This window comes from Gymnoscopelus braueri (assembly GCF_963280865.1).
Source record: "Gymnoscopelus braueri genome assembly, chromosome: 16".
Classification (NCBI taxonomy): Eukaryota; Metazoa; Chordata; class Actinopteri; order Myctophiformes; family Myctophidae; genus Gymnoscopelus; species Gymnoscopelus braueri.
The window spans coordinates 46,419,106-46,439,112 of record NC_137616.1 but is presented as its reverse complement, the minus strand read 5'-3'; the positions used below and the strand labels follow the sequence as shown (position 1 = coordinate 46,439,112).

Genomic DNA, 20,007 nt, shown 5'->3' with positions numbered 1-20,007 from the left:
TAAGAAGACACCGGAAACGGAAACGGGGGAAGAGGGCGTGTTGTTGTTGTTGTTGTTGTTGTTGTTAGCTCGGGAGAAATAAACCCGGAAGCAACGAAAAAGTTTCGGGAGCTTCAAGTTTTGGAGCTCCATGCTATGTTATAAGAGAAGAGACTCAAGAGAAAGAAACTGTTCTATTGTTTTAGATAAGGGTAACATCGGGGGACCGGGACGGGTAGATCGTGGACGTCGGTGGAGAAACAGTGACCCAGCCTCCAGCTTCAGCTGTTATCTGTAGGGGAACTCTTAAAGGAACACTACACTACGAAACTTTAGTAGCGCCATCAGACTGGCAACAGAGTCCGCGATTGTATTGTTTTAGAGTAAAGTCAACGTGAGTTTCAGAGACGCGTTTTACCGTGATTTTGCCACTGAAAGCTGGTTGCATGCAGGTTGATGAGATCGAAGGACTTTGGACCTTGGCTGTGGTGTGATTTCTGCTTGTGAAAGACCCTTTTCTCATCACTACAGACAGAGACTGTAAGTAAGGAACTGAACTAGCCTTAGATCAAGACTCTCGTAGATGTATTTGATAGATTCTGACATTTTCAATCACTGAGGGTCTTAGCTACCACCCCCGCCCACTGGATTGTCAGCTCCAAAGCCCGTATTTCTCCAAACATGTACAAATGCAACATATAAGGTGCTTACCCGCTTGCCCCACATGTTAACTCGCCCTACGGAGTATTTGTGCAATGTATTAGTCCATACTTTTCAATAAAGAAGTGTTTAAATCCCGTCTGTGGCCGAACACCATTCACCCCCTCGATTTACTTTCTGTTTACATTGAGTGTAATTCCGGCTGCGCCCCGTCACTACCGGCCATTGGGAATTTCCGACAGAATCGGCCACAGACGGGATTAAAACACTTATTTATTGAACAAGATGGACTAATACATAGCATAACTACCCCGTAGGGCGAGTTAACATGTGGGGCAAGCGGGTAAGGACCTTATATTTTGCATTTGTACATGTTTGGAGAAATACAGGCTTTGGAGGTGACAATCCAGTGGAAACTGGGGGGGGGTGGTAGCTAAGACTCTTATAGATTGAAAATGTCAGAATCTATTAAATACATCTACGAGTGTCTTTATCTAAGGCTAGAACTGAACTATCTTGTGGATCAAGTGTGGAATCAAATGATCTCCAACATGTGCACCAACGATGGTACCATAGACTTTGTGAACTAAAACCCCTGGTATTTTTCTTTTTCTTTTCTTTCTAATATCTTTGGGTTGACTGTTTTGTTGGCTGTGGTGAATAAATACACACCCTATAGTTAAAGTGCTGAGTACATGTGGTCTTTGACTGTGAATATTAATGATGGTCAGGGGTGAGAGTGGCTTTAAGTTCTTGCCCGAAACTCCCAGAGATGAAAATCAGGGACACCCTCTGAGTCAAAACCCCCAACATGCATAGAAAACTGTAGCATTGCGCTACTTCTTCCTGTTTTTTGTGAAATTTCTCCATTTACAACCCGTACATCTACATGATAAACATTCAGATTTCAAATATAAAGTGCTGACCCCACGGCCACGGATGTAACAAGTTAAAACGCCCGGGTCTAAGCAACCGTATCTTCCGTATTGTTCAATAAAAAGCATTTTACTCCTATCGGCGGCCAATATTTTCATAGTGTTATAATGTATCAGAGTGCAGTACACCCCCCTACCGATAGGGTCGCTTAGTTGAAAGCATATGGAGAACATTATGAGAAAATGTCCATCGATCCGATTAAAATGCATTTTATTGAACAATACGGAAGATACGGGTACTTGGACCCGGGAGCTTTAACCTGTTACATCCATGGCCGTGGGGTCAGCACTTTATATTTGAAATCTTAACGTTTGTGTAGATGTACTGGTTGTAAATGTAGAAATTTCAAAAAACAGGAACAAGTAGCCCCATGACGCTTGTGACAGACGAGCGTCATGTGAACCATGGCTAAGGAAACTGCATTGTGATTTTGGCACCTATAACACACACTATACAAACACACAACAGGTCTTACACCTGCATTAGGCTACTGCAAATTTAGTTAAGTGCATCCACATAAACACATAGCAGCATCAGTGGTGTAAAAAGTACTCAGATATTTTACTTAAGTAAAAGTATCAATACTGCAATATTGAAATACTCTGTTACAAATAAAAGTCCAGAATTAAAAATTTACTTGAGTAAAAGTAAAAAAGTATTGGCATCAAAATGTACTTAAAGTACCAAAAGTAAAAGTACTAAAATGTTTGAAAATAGCAGATCTACAAGCTCACAATGCGTTGCGACGCGTTGTGAGCTTGTAGATCTGCTATTTTCAAATAGCCTAGGTATAAAATAGGGCTAAAGTGGTTAATGTATGTTTCATAATATCATAATATGTATATGAAAAGTAACTAGTAACTAAAGTTTTAAAATAATTGTAGTGGAGTAAAAGTACAATATTTTCCTCTGAGATGTAGTGGAGTAGAAGTAAAAGTATTGGAAATTGCAAAAACTCAAGTAAAGTACAAATACCTCAAAACTGTACTTAAGTACAGTACTTAAGTAAATAGTTACTAGTTACTTTCCACCACTGAGCAGCATCAACAAAGAAAGAAAGAAATACTGATAGAGCAACATTATGCCATCATAGTCAAGTCACCATCACCTGTTCTCTCCCCTGGCCCCCACACACATGTAAAGCATCTTTGAGTACTTAGAAAAGTGCTATATTATTATTATTATTATTATCATCATCATCATCATCATCATCATTATCATCATTATTATTATTATTATTATTATTATTATTATTACTACTACCTGTGCTTGGTTCTGGTGGTCCTGCTGTCTGTCACTTCTTCTTGCAGGGTCTCTGCCTCCTGTGTCTCTCAACCTGCTCTGGATGGATCTTCATCCCTGGTCGTTCTACTAACTTTGTCTTTAACCACATTATCAGCTCCTTCAGCTCTCTCTTTTCTCTTAAACATCTGAGTAATTGTTCGTTGCATTGCACTTCATTTATTTTTTATAATTGCATTCTTCAACAAAAGTTGCCGGTATACATTTCCCCTCTAGTCTTTTTTTCTTTCCACAAAACATGTGTGATTTGAACCAATCAGAACTAACGATGCTGGTAATGTGTCGTCTGTCAGCCAACCAGAAACATGTTTTTAACGTTGGTGGAATTGAATTTGTCGTAGAGCCCGCCTACTCTGTCCGGTAATTTGCACCATTACACATAGGGTGCATCCACACATGTACGTCAAGTTGACGCTCGGAAGTCGGACGTCCCACCCACTCCCATGTTAAGTAAAAAAAACGGAAGTTCCGGTCCGATGCACGTCTGAAGTGCATATCCGGGTTCCGGTTTTCATTGAGTAACGGCCAAAAATGGCCGGAACCGGAACAAGGGCTTGCAACCCTAGCGTCAACTTGACGTACATGTGTGGATGCACCCATAGGCACGGACAAAAGCCATTTCCGTATCCTCTCTATACAGGATCTCCACCCTGCGAAGTGAATTAATCCCATTCTCTGTCTAGTCTGTTGCACATAGACGCGACTCGCGCGAGTGACAAAATTCTCTCTGTGGAATAAATACACACCGAAAACGGCACAGATTGCGCTGAAACAAACACACTGGAACAATTCAGAAGCACTTCATTAGAAAACCATTTTGTTTGTTAATCTGACATTAGTAGATTATGTTTTCTTCTTGCGTTTGTGGCAGGTTATTTAATATGGGATTTTGACAGCCGTCTTCCCCTTTTTCCGTCCCTAAATCTTTTACTGGAACAGCGTTCCAGCCCACGTTCACCCCTGATGATGGTCAAAATATTGTCACTGCTTAAAAGTGCTCTATTTCATGTGTTCTAGTTCTCTGAGTGTATTCAGGGTGAGGGCTCAAGAGCTAACATTTTGTATCCTAATATAGCTCCTCCCATGCTTCCCATTAGTTAATGTAAATGAGCCAGGTGGATGGGAAGGCTACAGTCGTTCTATAGAAAGAAAATAAAAAAAACTACTTTATTAGGAAAAACTAGTTAAAAGGTAAAAGTAAAGGTTAAAAAAAAGGGGGGGGTTGGGATTTGGTAGGTAATGTGAGTCTGAAAAGGTGGGTTTTGGGTGTGGTTTTAAACGTGGTGGGGGTGGGGGCAGCTTTGATGTGAGCTGGGAGTGAGTTCCATAGAGAGTGGGTGGGGCCGCCGAGAAGGCCCTGTCACCCCCCAGGTTGGTTTCTTTGTCCTGGGGATGTCCTGGGGGCAGTGGTGGAAAAAGTAAACAGATATTTTACAAAAATAAGTAAGTAAGTAAAAGTATCAATACTGCAATGTAGAAATACTCTGTTACAAGTGAAAGTCCGGAATAAAAAAATTACTTGAGTAAAAGTACGAAAGTATTGGTATCAAAATATACTTAAAGTACCTAAAGTAAAAGTACTAAAAAATTTGTTGTGAGCTTGTAAATCGGCTATTTTCAAATCGCCTATGTATACAATTTTGCTAAAGTGGTTAATGTATGTTTTATAATATAATAATTGACAATTGCAAAATTTTCAAATAATTGTTGAGGAGTAAAAGAAGTTGAAGTAAAAGTACTGAAAATTCGAAATACTCAAGTAAAGTACAAATTACATCAAAATTGTACTTAATTACAGTACTTGAGTACTTGTACTCAGTTACTTTCCACCCCCGCTGAGGATGTCCAGGAGGTTGGCATAAACTCAAACTTGACCACTTGATCCCGGTCTGACTCCTCCTCGGCCCTTTGCCCTGACTTCAGTCTCACTTTAGGTGGACTCAAACACAGCCCTACCAGAGGGCTTTACAATGTGCATTACATTCACACACCGACCGACTGCGGAGGAAACCATCCAAGACATCAACCTGCTCATCCCAGGGGCCAGTTGCACCACCTCACACTAAGTGCAAACTTAGCCTAGTTATAGCTTAAATGGCTTTAAAAAAACATTTAGACCAGGAAAGTATCTGTCATTTTTAGATTTAAATTGGCACACATTTTCACGATTTTTCAAAAATAGCAGATCTACAAGCTCCTAGCACGGCACTCGGTGCCGCGCTATGAGCTTGTAGATCTGCTATTTTTGAATAGAAAAAGAAATCTAAAATGACACAGATGCGTCAAATATGTTTAAGCAATAACTAGGCTTGAACTTAGTGTGAGGTGGTGCAACTGGGCCCTGGGCCCACCCAGTTGCACCACCTCACACTAAGTTCAAGCCTAGTTATAGCTTAAATGGCTTTTAAAAAGCCATTTAACCCATTTAGCCGGGAAAGTATCTGTGTCATTTTTAGATTTCTTTCGGCTATTTTTCAAAAATGTGTAAAATATGTTTGTTCCAGGGGACCCCCAGAAGCAAAGATTTGAGTTGCAAATTTTCGCTTTAAAAATATATATTCAAAAATTTGCATACATTTTCACGATTTTTCAAAAAATAGCAGATCTACAAGCTCATAGCGCGGCACTTGGTTTTAACCTGTTTCGTAAATGAATGCCGTACTTCTGACCATTCTGTAACACAAAAATAGCAGATCTACAAGCTCAAAACGTGTCGCACTGCGTCGCGTTTTAAGCTTGTAGATCTGCTTTTTTTTGTGCTATTTTTTAATTGGAATCCTGATTAGTTTTTTGCTATTTTTGCCAGTTGCCCATGTATAAGTTAAGGGTTCAGTGTGTTGCTCAAAGGACATTTCGACACGAACCAAGGGGGATCAAACTGGGAACCTTCCAATTCCATGACAGCCTCTCTACCTCCTGAGATAGAGCTGCCCCGTTAAACCCTGATACATCTATCAGTTTGCCCTCAAATACTTATGAAAGTGAAGAGACAGAGCGTCAGACCGGCTTTATTATACAACTATAATCTGATTCTGAGTCTTCGTGAGATACCATCAGTGATGTAAAGTACATTTACTCAAGTACTTTACTTAAGTACAATTTTGAGGTATCTTTACTTTGCTGGAGTATTTCCAATTTCAGTGCTTTTACTTCTACTCCACTACACCTCAGAGGCACATATTGTACTTTTACTCCACTACAATCTTTTGAAAACTTTAGTTACTTTGTAGATTTTGATTATTATTACAAAACATACATTAACCACTTCAACCCTACATATATAGGCCATTTGAAAATAGCAGATCTACAAGCTCACAATGCGTGAGCTTGTAGATCTGCTATTTTCAAAAGATTTTTATTCATTTTGAAAATTAGCGAAATGGGACCTTCTGCATAATGAGTACTTTAACTTCTGGTACTCTAATTACATTTTGATACCAATACTTTTGTACTCTTACTCAAGTAAATTTTGAATACCTTACTTATACTTGTAACAGAGTATTTTTACATTGCAGTATTGAGACTTTTCCCACCACAACAAATCGAGAGCATGTATTTTGAAGCTAGTAAGTATCACATCTTTGCCACTAGGTGGCATCATAGGACTATTGTACCTCAATGTGGTAGAACAGCTCTAAAGTGAAACTAGTAGGACACCAATACTTAGGACTGTAAAAACATGCTCCATTTTGAGACGCCAGAAAGACCAACACACAAAGGTTTATGTACTACTGCATTGGTAAGTATTGCATATATATATTTTTTTATATCGTTGTTGTCTGGGAGAAACCTTGTATCTCCATATTTCAACGTTTTTTCAGTTTAGTTTTGTAGTTGTTGTTTTGCAAATGAATGCCCCTAGGCCTACTTTATAGTGTAGCGCAAAAGTAGCGAACATGGCTGATCTGTGGTCTTGATACCCTGAAGACTTCCCTTTCCTGCTTCTCTTTTGACTTAAATCTAACATGTACAAACTTACTTCTGCTTTCTGCTTGTTACCCCTTCCTCTGCATGCTCTCTCCTCCTGGCCTATAGGCCTGGTCCCTCGCACTTTACCCTAAATCACGTGACCACAGCCTTCTCTCTTTCTAAGGCAAAGCTTCATATTATTATGTATAAAACACATGACAACTTCACCAGATATTTGGAATCTGACAAATGTGTGTCTATGTGTCTGTTGGTAGCAGTGTGTGTGTGTGTGTGTGTGTGGGGGGGGGGGGGGTGGTGTAAAGTAACTAAGTACATTTACTCGAGTACTACAGTACTCAAGTAAGAATTTGAGGCATTTTTTACTTTCGTGGAGTATTGCCAATTTTCTGTACTTTTTACTTTACATCTCAGAGGCAAATATTGTACGTTTACTCCACTACAATTATTTGAAAACTTTAGTTACTTAGTAGAGATAAAATCACCTTACTATAAAACATACATTAACCACTTTAGCCCTATCTTATACATAGGCTATTAGAAAATAGCTGATCTACAAGCTCACAACGCGTCACATCGCGACACGTTGTGAGCTTGTTATTGCTATTTTCAAACATTTTAGTACTTTTACTTTTGGTACTTTAAGTATATTTTGATGCCAATACTTTTGTACTTTTACTCAAGTGACATTTTGAACACAGGCCTTTTACTTGTAACAGAGTATTTTTTATGTTATGGTATTGCTACTTTTACTAAAGTAAAAGCTACGAGATAAGATAAAACATACATTAACCACTTTAGCCCTATCTTATACATAGGCTATTTGAAAATAGCCGATCTACAAGCTCACAACGCGTCGCATCGCGACGCGTTGTGAGCTTGTAGATCTGCTATTTTCAAACATTTTAGTACTTTTGCTTTTGGTACTTTTAAGTATATTTTGATGCCAATACTTTTGTACTTTTACTCAAGTGACATTTTGAACACAGGCCTTTTACTTGTAACGGAGTATTTTTTTATGTTGTGGCTATTGCTACTTTTACTAAAGTACATCTTCCACGTGTGTGTGTGTGTGTGTGTGTGTGTTTGTGTGTGTGTGTGGGGGGGGGGTGGTGTGGTGTGCACATGCAACCAGCATTTCCTGTTTTCTGATCCATTCTGTTGTCTGTAACCTTCGACAGGTTTGACAGGTTTAACAAAGACGGCGAGATGAGTGGGCCCGGGGAGAAAGAAGAAGACGGAGGAACCGGCGAACCCCACGGACCAGCAGAGTCCCCAACAGCCAGTGTTGGGGACACCCAGTCCCCCAGTGTTGTGGACACCCAGTCCCCCAGTGTTGTGGACACCCAGTCACCCAGTGTTGGGGACACCCAGTCTCCCAGTGTTGTGGACACCCAGTCTCCCTGTGTTGGGGACACCCAGTCCCCCAGTGTTGGGGACACCCAGTCCCCCAGTGTTGGCGACACCCAGTCTCCCAGTGTTGGGGACACCCAGTCCCCCAGTGTTGGGGACACCCAGTCCCCCAGTGTTGGGGACACCCAGTCCCCCAGTGTTGGGGACACCCAGTCCCCCAGTGTTGGGGATACCCAGTCCCCCAGTGTTGGGGACACCCAGTCCCCCAGTGTTGGGGATACCCAGTCCCCCAGTGTTGGGGACACCCAGTCCCCCAGTGTTGGGGACACCCAGTCCCCCAGTGTTGGGGACACCCAGTCCCCCAGTGTGTCTGTGAAGATTGACGCCGGGTGTACAGATGAACCACTTCCATCCAGTAATGAACCTGGTCCTCCAGACACAAAGTATGTGAATCCACTAAAGCAGTGGTTTAATTTCAACCCTTTTCAGGCCAGGGACCCCTAAATTGATATACATTTGGCCGCGGACCCCCATCTGAAAATGTTTTGTGCCAGGGACCCCCACCAGAAGCAAAGATTTGAGTTAAAAAATGTTCGCTTTAAAAGATATATATATTCAAAGCTATGCACTAAAGGACAGTGACCCTTCACACTTTTAAAACCAAATATGACGCTTTTGGCAGAAATGTATCCATTTAGACCAGGAATCGCATCCGTGTCATTTTAAGATTTTATTTGGCTGTTCAAAAATAGCAGATCTACAAGCTCATAGCGCGGCACTTGGTGCCAAGCTTGTAGATCTGCTATTTTTGAAAAATCTTGAAAATGTTTGCAAATCTTTGAATATATATTTTTAAAGCGATATTTTTTACTCAAATCTTTGCTTCTGGGGGATTCTACACGTCTTCTAAATCCTACCAGTTTTTTGAAAAAACTTCAAATAATATGCTATAATATCAGTGGTGCTCAAACATTTTTTCAAATTATTTTTATACATTTGAAAACTTGAAATAGGACATTCTGCCTAATGAGTACTTTTACTTTTGGTACTTCAAGTACATTTTGATGCCAATACCTTCCAACTTTTACTCAAGCACATTTTGAATTCCGGACTTTTACTTGTAACAGTTGAACTGAGTTAGTCTGACATGGTTCCACAGATAAATATTGTGAAAATAGCAGATTGCAAGGCGTTGTGAGCTTGTAGATCTGCTATTTTCACATTGTTTGCCTTTTTTTTTAGGTGCACATTTCTTTAAAAAAAAAGAAATGTTGAGGAGCTGAAACACAGAAATCTTGAAATAACTGACTTTGTCATCATGTAATAATTGTAGCAACATTTTTTTATGATTGCAGATGTGTTGACCACAGACCAGAGCCTCCAACACCCAGCTGTGTGTGTACGAAGAGTGACCAGTCTAAAGGAAATAATCCTGACTCCAGTAATGAACCTGGACCTCCAGACACAAAGTATGTGAATCCTCCCCCGTCACCTTCTTCCAATGCTATCAATGCATTGAATGGGACATTATGACGTTTTATCAGACCATTGAATGGGCGAGTAGGGCGACATACTGACCTACCCGTGATTTATCAGACCATTCATTGGGCGTAATCAGGAGCTACTGACCTACTCGGGGGCAGAGCTGTCCCCACAACATGATTGACCATTCTGTGCCTATCGGTACATGCGTAACTCGGACGGTACTGAGTTGGCCCGAGCGAACGTCGCAACGTTCAGCACGGCAACTCGCTCGCTTTAGTGAGCGAGTTGCCGTGCTGAACGTTGCGACGTTCGCATGACACTGCGTGCCTCCGTCACGGTCCATAACTAGACGTTATATAAGTCATCTCCGTTGGTAGGTCAGTATTTCCTGATAACACCCAATGAATGGTCTGATAAATGGCGGGTAGGTCAGTATGTCGCCTACTTGGCCCATTCAATGGTCTGATAAAACGTGATAATGTCCCATTCAATGCATTGATAGCATCCGAATGGGATGCCCCTGTCCCTTTTCCCTCTTTTTTTTCAACTCCTTGGTAGTGGTGTCCTCTTGTTCCATGTTTACTCTGGCCTCAAGGATGACCAACATACTGGTTAACAGTCCAAGGTCCATTTATTACTGTTAAAGCGTTGTATAGCCAACACAACAAACTGTGATTGATTGATCGAGTGAATGCTTTATTAACAGTGTGCAAAGACAAGCACAGGGAAGTACAGTTCAATACAAGGTCTGTTGAGAGGATTTTAAACTCAAGAAAGCACTATGGCTTGTTTCCATTGGGGTCCTTTGTACTCAATTCATCAAAACATTTAATGACAGACAGTGAGACAGATATACAATACTATGCAAAAACACCAGTGGTGGGAAAAGTACTCAAATGTTTTACTTAAGTAAAAGTAGCAATACTGCAATGTAGAAGTCCTCCGTTAAGTAAAAGTACAAAAGTATTGGTATCAAAATGTATCAAATGTGAAAGTACTAAAATGTTTGAAAATAGCAGATCTGCAAGCTCACAACGCGTCGCATCACGACACGTTGTGAGCTTGTAGATCGGCTATTTTCAAATAGCATAGGTATGAAATAGGGCTAAAGTGGTTAATGTATGTTTTATAATGTAATAATTTATATCTGCAAAGTAACTACGGTAGTAACTAAAGTTTTCAAAGTGGAGTAAGTACTTGAGTAAATGTACTTAGTTACTTTACACCACTGGCAACTAACTATGAAAGAAAGAAAGAATATTTGTTGTATTATATTTTACTCTGTTTCTGATGTTCTTTTATTGCGAATTTGTGCAGTTTAACTTTTTTGCTACAATGTTGAGGGGCCGAAACACAGAAGTCTTGAAATAACTGACTTTGCCATCATGTAATAATTGTAGAAACATGTTTTATGATTCCAGAAGTGTTGTCCACAGACCAAAGTGCCCAACACCCAGCTGTGTGTGTATGAAGAGTGAGGAATTAAGGAAAGGAAATACGTAAGTATGTGAAAGTGAGACCAAGCAAGTCCGTGAAAATAACCTCAGCCAATTTTACTTGGAAAAGGAAAATATTGCACTTTTACTCCACTACAATTATTTGAAGTTACTAGTTACTTTGCAGATATAAAATATTATATTATAAAACATACATTAACCACTTCAGCCACATTGCTATTTGAAGATAGCAGATCGGCTATTTTCAAAAAAAATCGTACTTTTACTTTTCTTACTTTAAGTATATTTTGATGCCAATACTTTTGTACTTTTACTCAAGTAACATTTTGAACACAGGCCTTTTACTTGTAACCGAGTATTTCTACATTGCGTTATTGATACTGTGTGTGTGTGTGTGTGTGTGTGTGTGTGTGTGTGTGTGTGTGTGTGTGTGTGTGTGTGTGTGTGTGTGTGTGTGTCTCAGTCTCCACAGAGAGGGGAAAGGCAACGGTATTTGTGTCTTCACTGAGGAGGCGTCCACGTGTGGGGTGTGTGAGGAGAATCTGACCGATCCAGTCCCTATCCCCTGTGGACACTGGTTCTGCAGGCAGTGCATCACCTCACACTGGGACCAGGCCGCTCCAGATGGAGTCCATAGCTGCCCCCAGTGTGGGGAGACGTTCACACCAAGACCCGTTCTGCAGGAGCCACCACTTCCAAACAAGATTGTACCAAGTAAGACCTCATTTATACCAGTGATGTAAAGTAACTAAGTACATTTACTCAAATACTGTAATTAAGTACAATTTTGAGGTATTTTTATTTATTTTATTTATATTCTTATTGGAGTATTTCCAATGTTCAGTACTTTTACTTCTACTCCACTACATCTGAGAGGCAAATATTGTACTTTTACTCCACTACACTTATTTGAAATTTTTAGTTACTTTGCAGATATAAATTATTACATAATAAAACATACATTAACCACTTTAGCCCTATTTTATACCTAGGCTATTTGAAAATAGCCGATCTACATGTTGTGAGCTTGTAGATCTGCTATTTTCAAACATTTAAGTACTTTTACTTTTAATACTTTAAGTACATTTTGATACCAATACTTTTGTACTTTTACTCAAGTAAATTTTGAATTCCGGGCTTCTACTTGTAACAGAGCACTTCTACATTGCAGCATTGATACTTTTACTTAAGTAAAACATTTTAGTACTTTTTCCACCACTGATTTATACTTTAGTATGAAAGTTTTGCTCACTGATATAACAGATTTTCAACAAAGAAGCATAATGAATCATATTGAAATGTATTGAAACTCAGTTATTTTATTTTATTTTATTAGTTATATTATTATAACTAATTAATACAAAATAAAATAAAATGGATTTGTATCTAATAAAACTAAGCATAAATTAGGTTTGAGAGCTAATAGCCTTTTAGACCTTTTGAGTTGGTTCAGAGTCAGTGGTTTATTTGTATTTTATGCATTTTAAGTCATGATTGAACCTGTTTTTAACATTGATGAACTCCTGTGTTACAGTGGATGTCAGTGTTGACAAAGCATCCAATCCAAAGGCCATGATGTGCTCTGAAATCTTCGCACCAAACCCAGGCAGGCTGACGACACCCATCCGAAAGGTTCTGACAAAGGGCATCGCCGGCATCGGAAAAACATTCTCCGTGTACAAGTTCACTCTGGACTGGGCGGGGCGCATGGCCAATCAGCACATCGATGTCCTGATTCTGATGTCGTTCCGGGAGCTGAACGCGGTCAAGCACAAGCAGTTCAGTCTTCTCTCACTGATCCACGAGTTCCATCCGACGCTGAAGCAGGTGACCGCGGAGCAGCTCGTCGTCATGTTACCCGTGTTCATCTTAGACGGCCTGGATGAAAGCAGGTTTTCACTGAACTTCCGCCACAATGAAGACATTTCCGATGTCACAGAGACGGCGTCAGTGGGCGAGCTGCTGACAAACCTCATCACGGGAAACCTGCTCCCCACGGCTCTCGTCTGGATAACCACCAGACCTGCAGCAGCCATTCGGATCCCTGTCGGAGTCATGGACAGGGTGACGGAAATACGAGGGTTCACAGACTGTCAGAAGGAGGAGTACTTCAAAAAGAGATTCAGCGACCAGGATCTGTCCACCAGAATCCTCACACACATCGACACATCGAGCAGCCTCCACATCATGTGTCACATCCCGGTCTTCTGTTGGATCACCGCCACCGTCATAGAGGACATGTTGAAGACGGACGAGGCGGGACGGCTGCCCGAGACCTCGACCGAGATGTACGGCCACTTCCTGTCGATCCGGAAGAAGTGGAAGAAGCAGAAGTACGACGAGACGGCGGACATCAACAGAATCTACAGCAGATGAAGACTTGACGGGCGGGGATGTTCTTCTGAAGCCGGGCAGGCTGGCGTTTGAACAATCTGGAGAAAGGCAGCGTCGTTGTTCTGCCGAGAAGACCCTGGGAGAGTGTGGTCTTGGTGTCACAGAAGCCTCGCTGTACTCTGGGGTGGGCCCAGAGATCTTCTAGACGGAGAGTGTGCTCTTCCAGAGAACGGTCTACTCCTTTTGTTCATCTAAGGCCACGTTTACACGGCAACGATCAGAACCGAAAACGTCAAAGTGCCGTTCCGTTCTCACTTTTTATTTTGGGTTTACACGGAGACTCGACAGTGATTGAAAACATTGCAGTGTGCATGCCAGGTGGCTAGGTGGCGGTGACGCACTCTGCCAGATAGACATGTCACACATGCGTAGAACAACTTCTGTTCTAGTTCTTATCCCAGCTGTTTGCTTGGTTGCCATGTCTGCTTATTATAAGCAACTTTGGGCTTGTTTCTAAAGTGTAGTTGCTTGTTTGGGCTTGTTTCCTAATGTCAAATTAGGTATTTGTCCACAAAACCCCCTTATGAAAATATTTTGTGCCAGGGACCCCCACACAAGATTTGTGTTAAAATGTTTCAAAATGACCTATTTTTTTTCCTCAAGAGTATTCTTTTCTTTTTTGAAATTGGCGATCTACAAGCGAGATCTCCACTCTGGAAGGGGGTTTCACTTTATTGCGTTTTCAACCCCCGATAACGCCGTTGTCGTCTGAACGGACGGCACGTCTGATATTTTATTTTGCCATTTTCTCTAGCTGCGCTATGAGCTTGTATATCTGCTATTTTTGAATAGTCAAAGAAATCAAAAAATTACACGGATGCGTTCCCGGTTTTAATGGGTTAAAAGCGCAAAAGCAGACAATAAATACAAGGTTTAAATTACTCCAATATAAATGGTTAATGAGAATGTATATAACTCCTGTCAAGCTCCATCATATGTCCGCCAGTACTCCAGATGTCTGTGCTAAATGTTTAATTGAGAAAGGTACTTTATTTCATTATATGTGGGAGTGTCCCAAGATGCAAATATTTTGGAATTAAGTCATAAAGTAAAACTACTGTTCCTCTAAAGTGCTAAACTCTGTGTACTTGGAATATATCCAAAGAACTTTATGCAAACGGCAAACCAGACTAAAATCTTTGGACTTTGGACTTCTTTAAGCCAGGAGAGCTGTTGCGCCATGTTGGAAAAACACGGATGACGATACAACAACTGATTTGTTCATGAACTGTGCCGGTCTGGAAAGACTAACATATATATATATATAGTTGGGGTTGGGGTCAGCTGTTGCCTTGCTCATCTACTGAAATAAATTAATATATTTTTTCACCTGAAGACGGAGTGCCTCAGTATTTTTTCCCTAGTCTGCCTCGCCACAAGCAGAACTTTGGTTTCCTTTGCTTCTATTCCATATTATTATTAATATTATTATTATTAATATAGGGGTAAGCAGAACGATTTTGTCCAGCTTTGGGAAACACACATGAATGCTATGGAGATCATTACTTAAGAGAAAAGGACACAGAAAACTATATTTCATATGGTAAAGAAATTGAAAACAATGTTATTTATTTTTGTTCATTTTAATTAATTTATAATTTTTATTTGTTTTAGATAATAATGCAAGTGCAGGGGTATGTGTGAATGTGTGTGATAGTGTATGTAATAAAGAAATCTAAGCTAAGGAACATCTCTAAAGCTGCTTTCAGTCACTATGTTCCCACTCTGTGGAATTCTATACCAGCTGATCTAAGGTCTGCTACAACAATGTCTTCTTTCAAAAGCAAAGTAAAGTGTGTCTTGGAGTATGTAGTTATCTTATTTCACCTTACACTGTATTTTAGTAAGTAAGTATGTCATGTTGGCCTCTCCTCAGACGCTGTCCTGAAAACGGGTTTCTCTGCCCTTTGCATATAGATCCTTAAAGGTATATTTCACTTTCAAACATGTTGGGGTTCATTTTAACTACTACTCTGGGCTTTTGCCTTTTGTGAGCACCCCGGATAGTTTTTAAGTGGCTTGTGTCTGATAAAATGTATATCAAATATAGAAATACTGAATCAAGCAACTTAGAACCAAAAGTAAAAGTACTAAAATATTTGAATATAGCAGATCTACAAGCTCACAACGCGTTGCGATGCGACACGTTGTGAGCTTGTAGATTGGCTATTTTCTAATAGCCTAGGTATAAAATAGGGCTAAAGTGGTTAATGTATGTTTTATAATGTAATAATTTATATCTGAAAAGTAACTAGTAACTCAAGTTTTCAAATAATTGTAGTGGAGTAAAAGTACAACATCTGCCTCTGAGATGCCAACCCTCCTGGATCCTGTAGGAGTCTCCTTACTTTCAACCACATCTCCTGCAGGACTCCTGGATTGTCATTTCTTCTGGATTTCTCCTGGAATATGCTATCAAACTTCCCAAATTCACCAGAACACAGGAAATGACATCTACTATGTTAAGAAGTTTCTGGGGGAGGACCCCCAGTTTGGGGGGTGTGGTGTGGTCAGTGCATGCACACATCATACAGAGATATTAACTTGTAAGCAATAAATGGTTATTATTAAAGATGGGTCTTATATTGCCTCAGTCATCAAATCAATTTCCGTAGGCCTAGCTTTAGCTTTTTAGTGGATGAAATTGTACCATTCATTAATTTTCTAATGCCAGTAGGCTACAGCAAGCCTGATAAAAGTATCCAACTCACAAAATTCACAGGAAACTAGAAAAAGTCCTTGTGAAAAGTTTGGGGCAGAGGTTCGGAATCGGCATCCAGGGAGTGTTTGTGCAAAGTTTCGCTGAGATCAAAAAAAGAAAAAAGATTCTCACAGTCCGAATATTGGAGTGTTTATTTTGTTATTGTTGACTCTGTTTTGATCATTGTAATGCAGTCAGAGTCTGTTACTGCTGTGGAACAGTTCATAACAAACACTGTAGGCCTAAGCGTTGTTGTAAACCCTTTCCAGTGAAAGTGTATAATGTTTGTTTTGCAATGTTGACAATGCAATGCTATAATGTGTGGGTTTTTAACTGTTTGGTTTACAATAATGCATTCATGTCATATTTACATGCCGAGTTAAGCTCTGGCATTTAAGTGAAATGTAGCCTGATATTACCGGATTGCTACAGTGGCTTTAGCACATCTTAGATGTCAAAAACAGACACAAATACATTCAAAGCTACATAAACACAATACTTGTATATACAATGCTGTGTTTTTATAGTGTTTTCCCCCATATCTACTTGAACCATAGCACTTTCATTGCACATCCTGCAAAACCAATATACAACCTTTTCCGATCCACTTTTGGATCAGTTATTTTTATATATATTTTTTTTTCTGCCTTTGTTGATAGGATAGTAGGCTGACAGGAGACGGGGGGGGGGGGGGGACGATAGACAACGTTATCACTCTGGCAGTCAATGAGTTAATGACTATTTTCAACAACAACAAAAAAGTAAATTTAGTAACTGAGGACCCTTGTTGAAGAGTTCTTCTCCCATAGAATAAAACAAATATATAAAAATGATTAATTTTATGCTGAGTCCTCCAATTCTCCATCAGTCATGGCAGCCAGCTCCCACCTGACGTTGTGTGGGAGTTCTGACTGCTCCAGATTGTACTGAATAACTGCCAGCTTGCATAATGTCTTAAGACTAGGACTGAAGTCTAAGATGTACAGGTCATCGTTGGGTGTCCTGTCGTCTCTAAGTTCTCTAAAGACGATGACACGATTTCCCACCATGCAACAGCAGTCGTTTTTCATCCAAAGCGGGTCATTCACCTTGGGCTTAATAACCTCTTTCCAGGAGAAGCTCTCTGGACTGAATCTCCACACATCACTGCTCGTGTTAAATTCTTCACCAAGGCAGTTATCACCTCCAAATATGTACAACTCTCCATTGTAGGCAAAGGCTGCATGACCCCAGCGTGCATTTGGACGACGGCGTGCAGAAGAAGGTGGGCTCAGCCAGCAGTCGGTCTCGGTGTCAAACACACTGATGTTGTTGTTGAGGACCTCCGCCCCACTCCCACCAAACACAAACATCTTCGTCCCGATGATGGTGACAGAGTGACTTACGAAGGCAGGAGGCACGGTGCCTCTGGTGTTTATCAGAGACCACACCATTGTGGTGGTGTCCAGCTTGTGGATGTCATTATGGGGTCCAGTCCTGGAATAGCTCCATCCTCCATGGACATACATGACCTTCCCCAAGGCACAGGCTCTGTGGTACCGCCTCGCCGCTGGAACGCTCCCAGAAACGTCAGAATTGAGCCATCTGTGGGTGTTGACGTCGAACGCATAAAGCACGTTCTTGCAAAGTCCATCCATGTTCTGTCCTCCCCAGACGTAGACGATATCGTCAATGAGCACAGCTGTTTGGGCATAGCGACTACAGGGTACCTCAGGGGGACGTTCTCCTCTTGTAGTCGTCACCGGCGGCAACGTCGTCCATCTCAAAGACACTGTGTTCAAGACGTACACATTGATCTGGTCTTCTAGAGGAGGTTTCCTAGTGTTCCTATTGTAACCTCCAAAGGCGTACACTTTTTCGCCCACTGCTACAACAGCAGATCGCTCATTGACGATATTTCGCTTTACTCGCAACTTCACTATACAGTGCGACATTTGACAGACAATCGGCACGCTGCACAAAATAACTCTTCTACCGCCTTGCTCTGAGAAAGAAAGAGTCTTTTTCGAACATGCTACCATTTATAGGAGGCCAGTCTATGATGTCAGTACTATGATGTCAGACAGTAACGTGCCGTCATAGAATCATCATAACTATTTGGTCAAAGTTTCAGCCCACGTATGGAGCCCAAGAATGTATCGCTCCCTGTGTGAAATGCATGGTTCCAAAAAGCTAAATAATGAAGTATAAAACATCGACATGCACCCCCCAAAATCTCCTGGATTCTGACAGTCCAATGTTGGCAGCCCTGCCATAATCTGTGCTGTCCAGCGGTGGAAAAAAGTTTTACTTAAAGGGCTAGACCACTTTGTTAGAGGTTTGGGTTGTGTATTTACCTTGCCATGGTGTAACTCCAAAGGTGGACAACAAATCAAAAAGAATTGCTCCATTGATTAGAAATTGATAATTCAAAATATGCTCCTCATTGACTTACATTGTACGGTGAAACAGCTCTCAAAGTCACTCTTTTAGCACATAAACGAACACAAACAAAGCTGATTCAGAGAATATAGAACATCACCAAACCCAGTACTGTTTGTTTTTTTAATAAACATGTCAACTTCCTGTTGATTTTACTATTTGAAGATCCGGATCCGGATCCGCGGATCCAGTCCGGGTTTTCTTTTAAATAAAAATAGCAAAATCAACAGGAAGCTAACATTTTTATTAAAAAAAAATGCAGTACTGGGTTTGGTGATGTTCTATATTGTCTGAGTCAACTTTGTTTCCGTCCATTTATGTGCTAAAAGAGTGACTTTGAGAGCTGTTTCACAGCACAATGTAGGTCAATGAGGAGCATATTTTGAATTATCAATTTCTAATCAATGGAGCAATTATTTTTTATTTCTTGTCCACCTTTGGAGTTACATAATGGCAAGGTAACTACACAACCCAAACCTCTACCAAAGTGGTCTTGCCCTTTAAGTAAAAGTATCAATACTGCAGTGTAGAAGTACTAAAATAAAGGTATTAAACATTTTACTTGAGTAAAAGTACAAAGGTATTGGTATCAAAATGTACTTAAAGTACCCAAAAGTAAAAGTACTCATTGTGCAGAATGTCCCAAGTATTGAAAATGGGAAATACTCCAGTCAAGTAAAAAAATCCTCAAAAGTGTACTTAAGTACAGTACTTAAGTAAAGGTACTTAGTTACGAATTACGAGTTAAGAATTTTATTAGAGGAAAAGTACAAAACTATTGCCATCAAATTATACTTACACTACTAGTAAAAAGTAAGTAAGAAAAAATACTAACATTTTCAAAATGTGTCCAATGTTTTGGAAAATAGCAAATCTATTAAAATAGCAATGTGAGGTTTTGTGCGTTTGTAGATCAACTATTTTTCGAATATTGGAAGTACAAAATATGGCTTAAGTGGTTAATGTACATTTTGCAATAATCCTAAAATTGGCTTAACGGAGGACCGGTGGGCCGACGGACCTCTGATGTCAGCATGACTCAGCCATAACCATATAAGGAGTTCCCAATGCAGCTACGCCCAAATATGGAGTGTATTGTCTAACCTCCATTAATGTGTCACTCATGGCATCAGCAAACAATTCAGTCGGCTCCATATACTAAAGGGGGCATGCCCATAAATGGGCATTAACTTATGACATCAGGGATCTCCACATATGGGCATAAAAGGGACTCTCTATATATAGGCATAAAAGGGACAAGGACTGACGGATACAGAGATCTCCACATTAATATAAATATGCAAAGTAACTAGTAACTAAATCTGTCAAATAATTGTTGTGGAGTAAAAAGTATAATATTTGGCACTGAGATGTAGTGGAGTGTAGTGGTGG

General features: G+C 40.3%; 2 protein-coding genes across 2 annotated transcripts in view; one reads left to right on the top strand and one right to left on the bottom strand.

Annotated features, from left to right (window-relative positions):
* Positions 1-20,007, bottom strand: part of cdc42bpb (CDC42 binding protein kinase beta (DMPK-like)) — a 419,833-nt gene that overhangs the window by 257,021 nt on the left and 142,805 nt on the right. The gene's annotated exons all lie outside the window — the stretch shown is intronic.
* Positions 6,540-14,828, top strand: LOC308103332 (uncharacterized protein). The gene is made up of 6 exons (XM_080453255.1): positions 6,540-6,616; positions 7,986-8,600; positions 9,513-9,626; positions 11,064-11,141; positions 11,563-11,813; positions 12,634-14,828. The coding sequence occupies exons 2-6, from the start codon at positions 8,014-8,016 to the stop codon at positions 13,473-13,475; spliced, it is 1,872 nt and encodes a 623-aa protein (XP_080309381.1). The 5' UTR covers positions 6,540-6,616; positions 7,986-8,013; the 3' UTR covers positions 13,476-14,828.

Bases quoted from the DNA above. Each gene is read 5' to 3' on its own strand.
- LOC308103332 (XM_080453255.1), top strand. From the start codon at position 8,014: ATGAGTGGGCCCGGGGAGAAAGAAGAAGACGGAGGAACCGGCGAACCC. The intron at 9,627-11,063 runs GTATGTGAATCC...TTATGATTCCAG, and splicing joins CCTGGACCTCCAGACACAAA to AAGTGTTGTCCACAGACCAA. The intron at 11,142-11,562 runs GTAAGTATGTGA...TGTGTGTCTCAG, and splicing joins GAATTAAGGAAAGGAAATAC to TCTCCACAGAGAGGGGAAAG.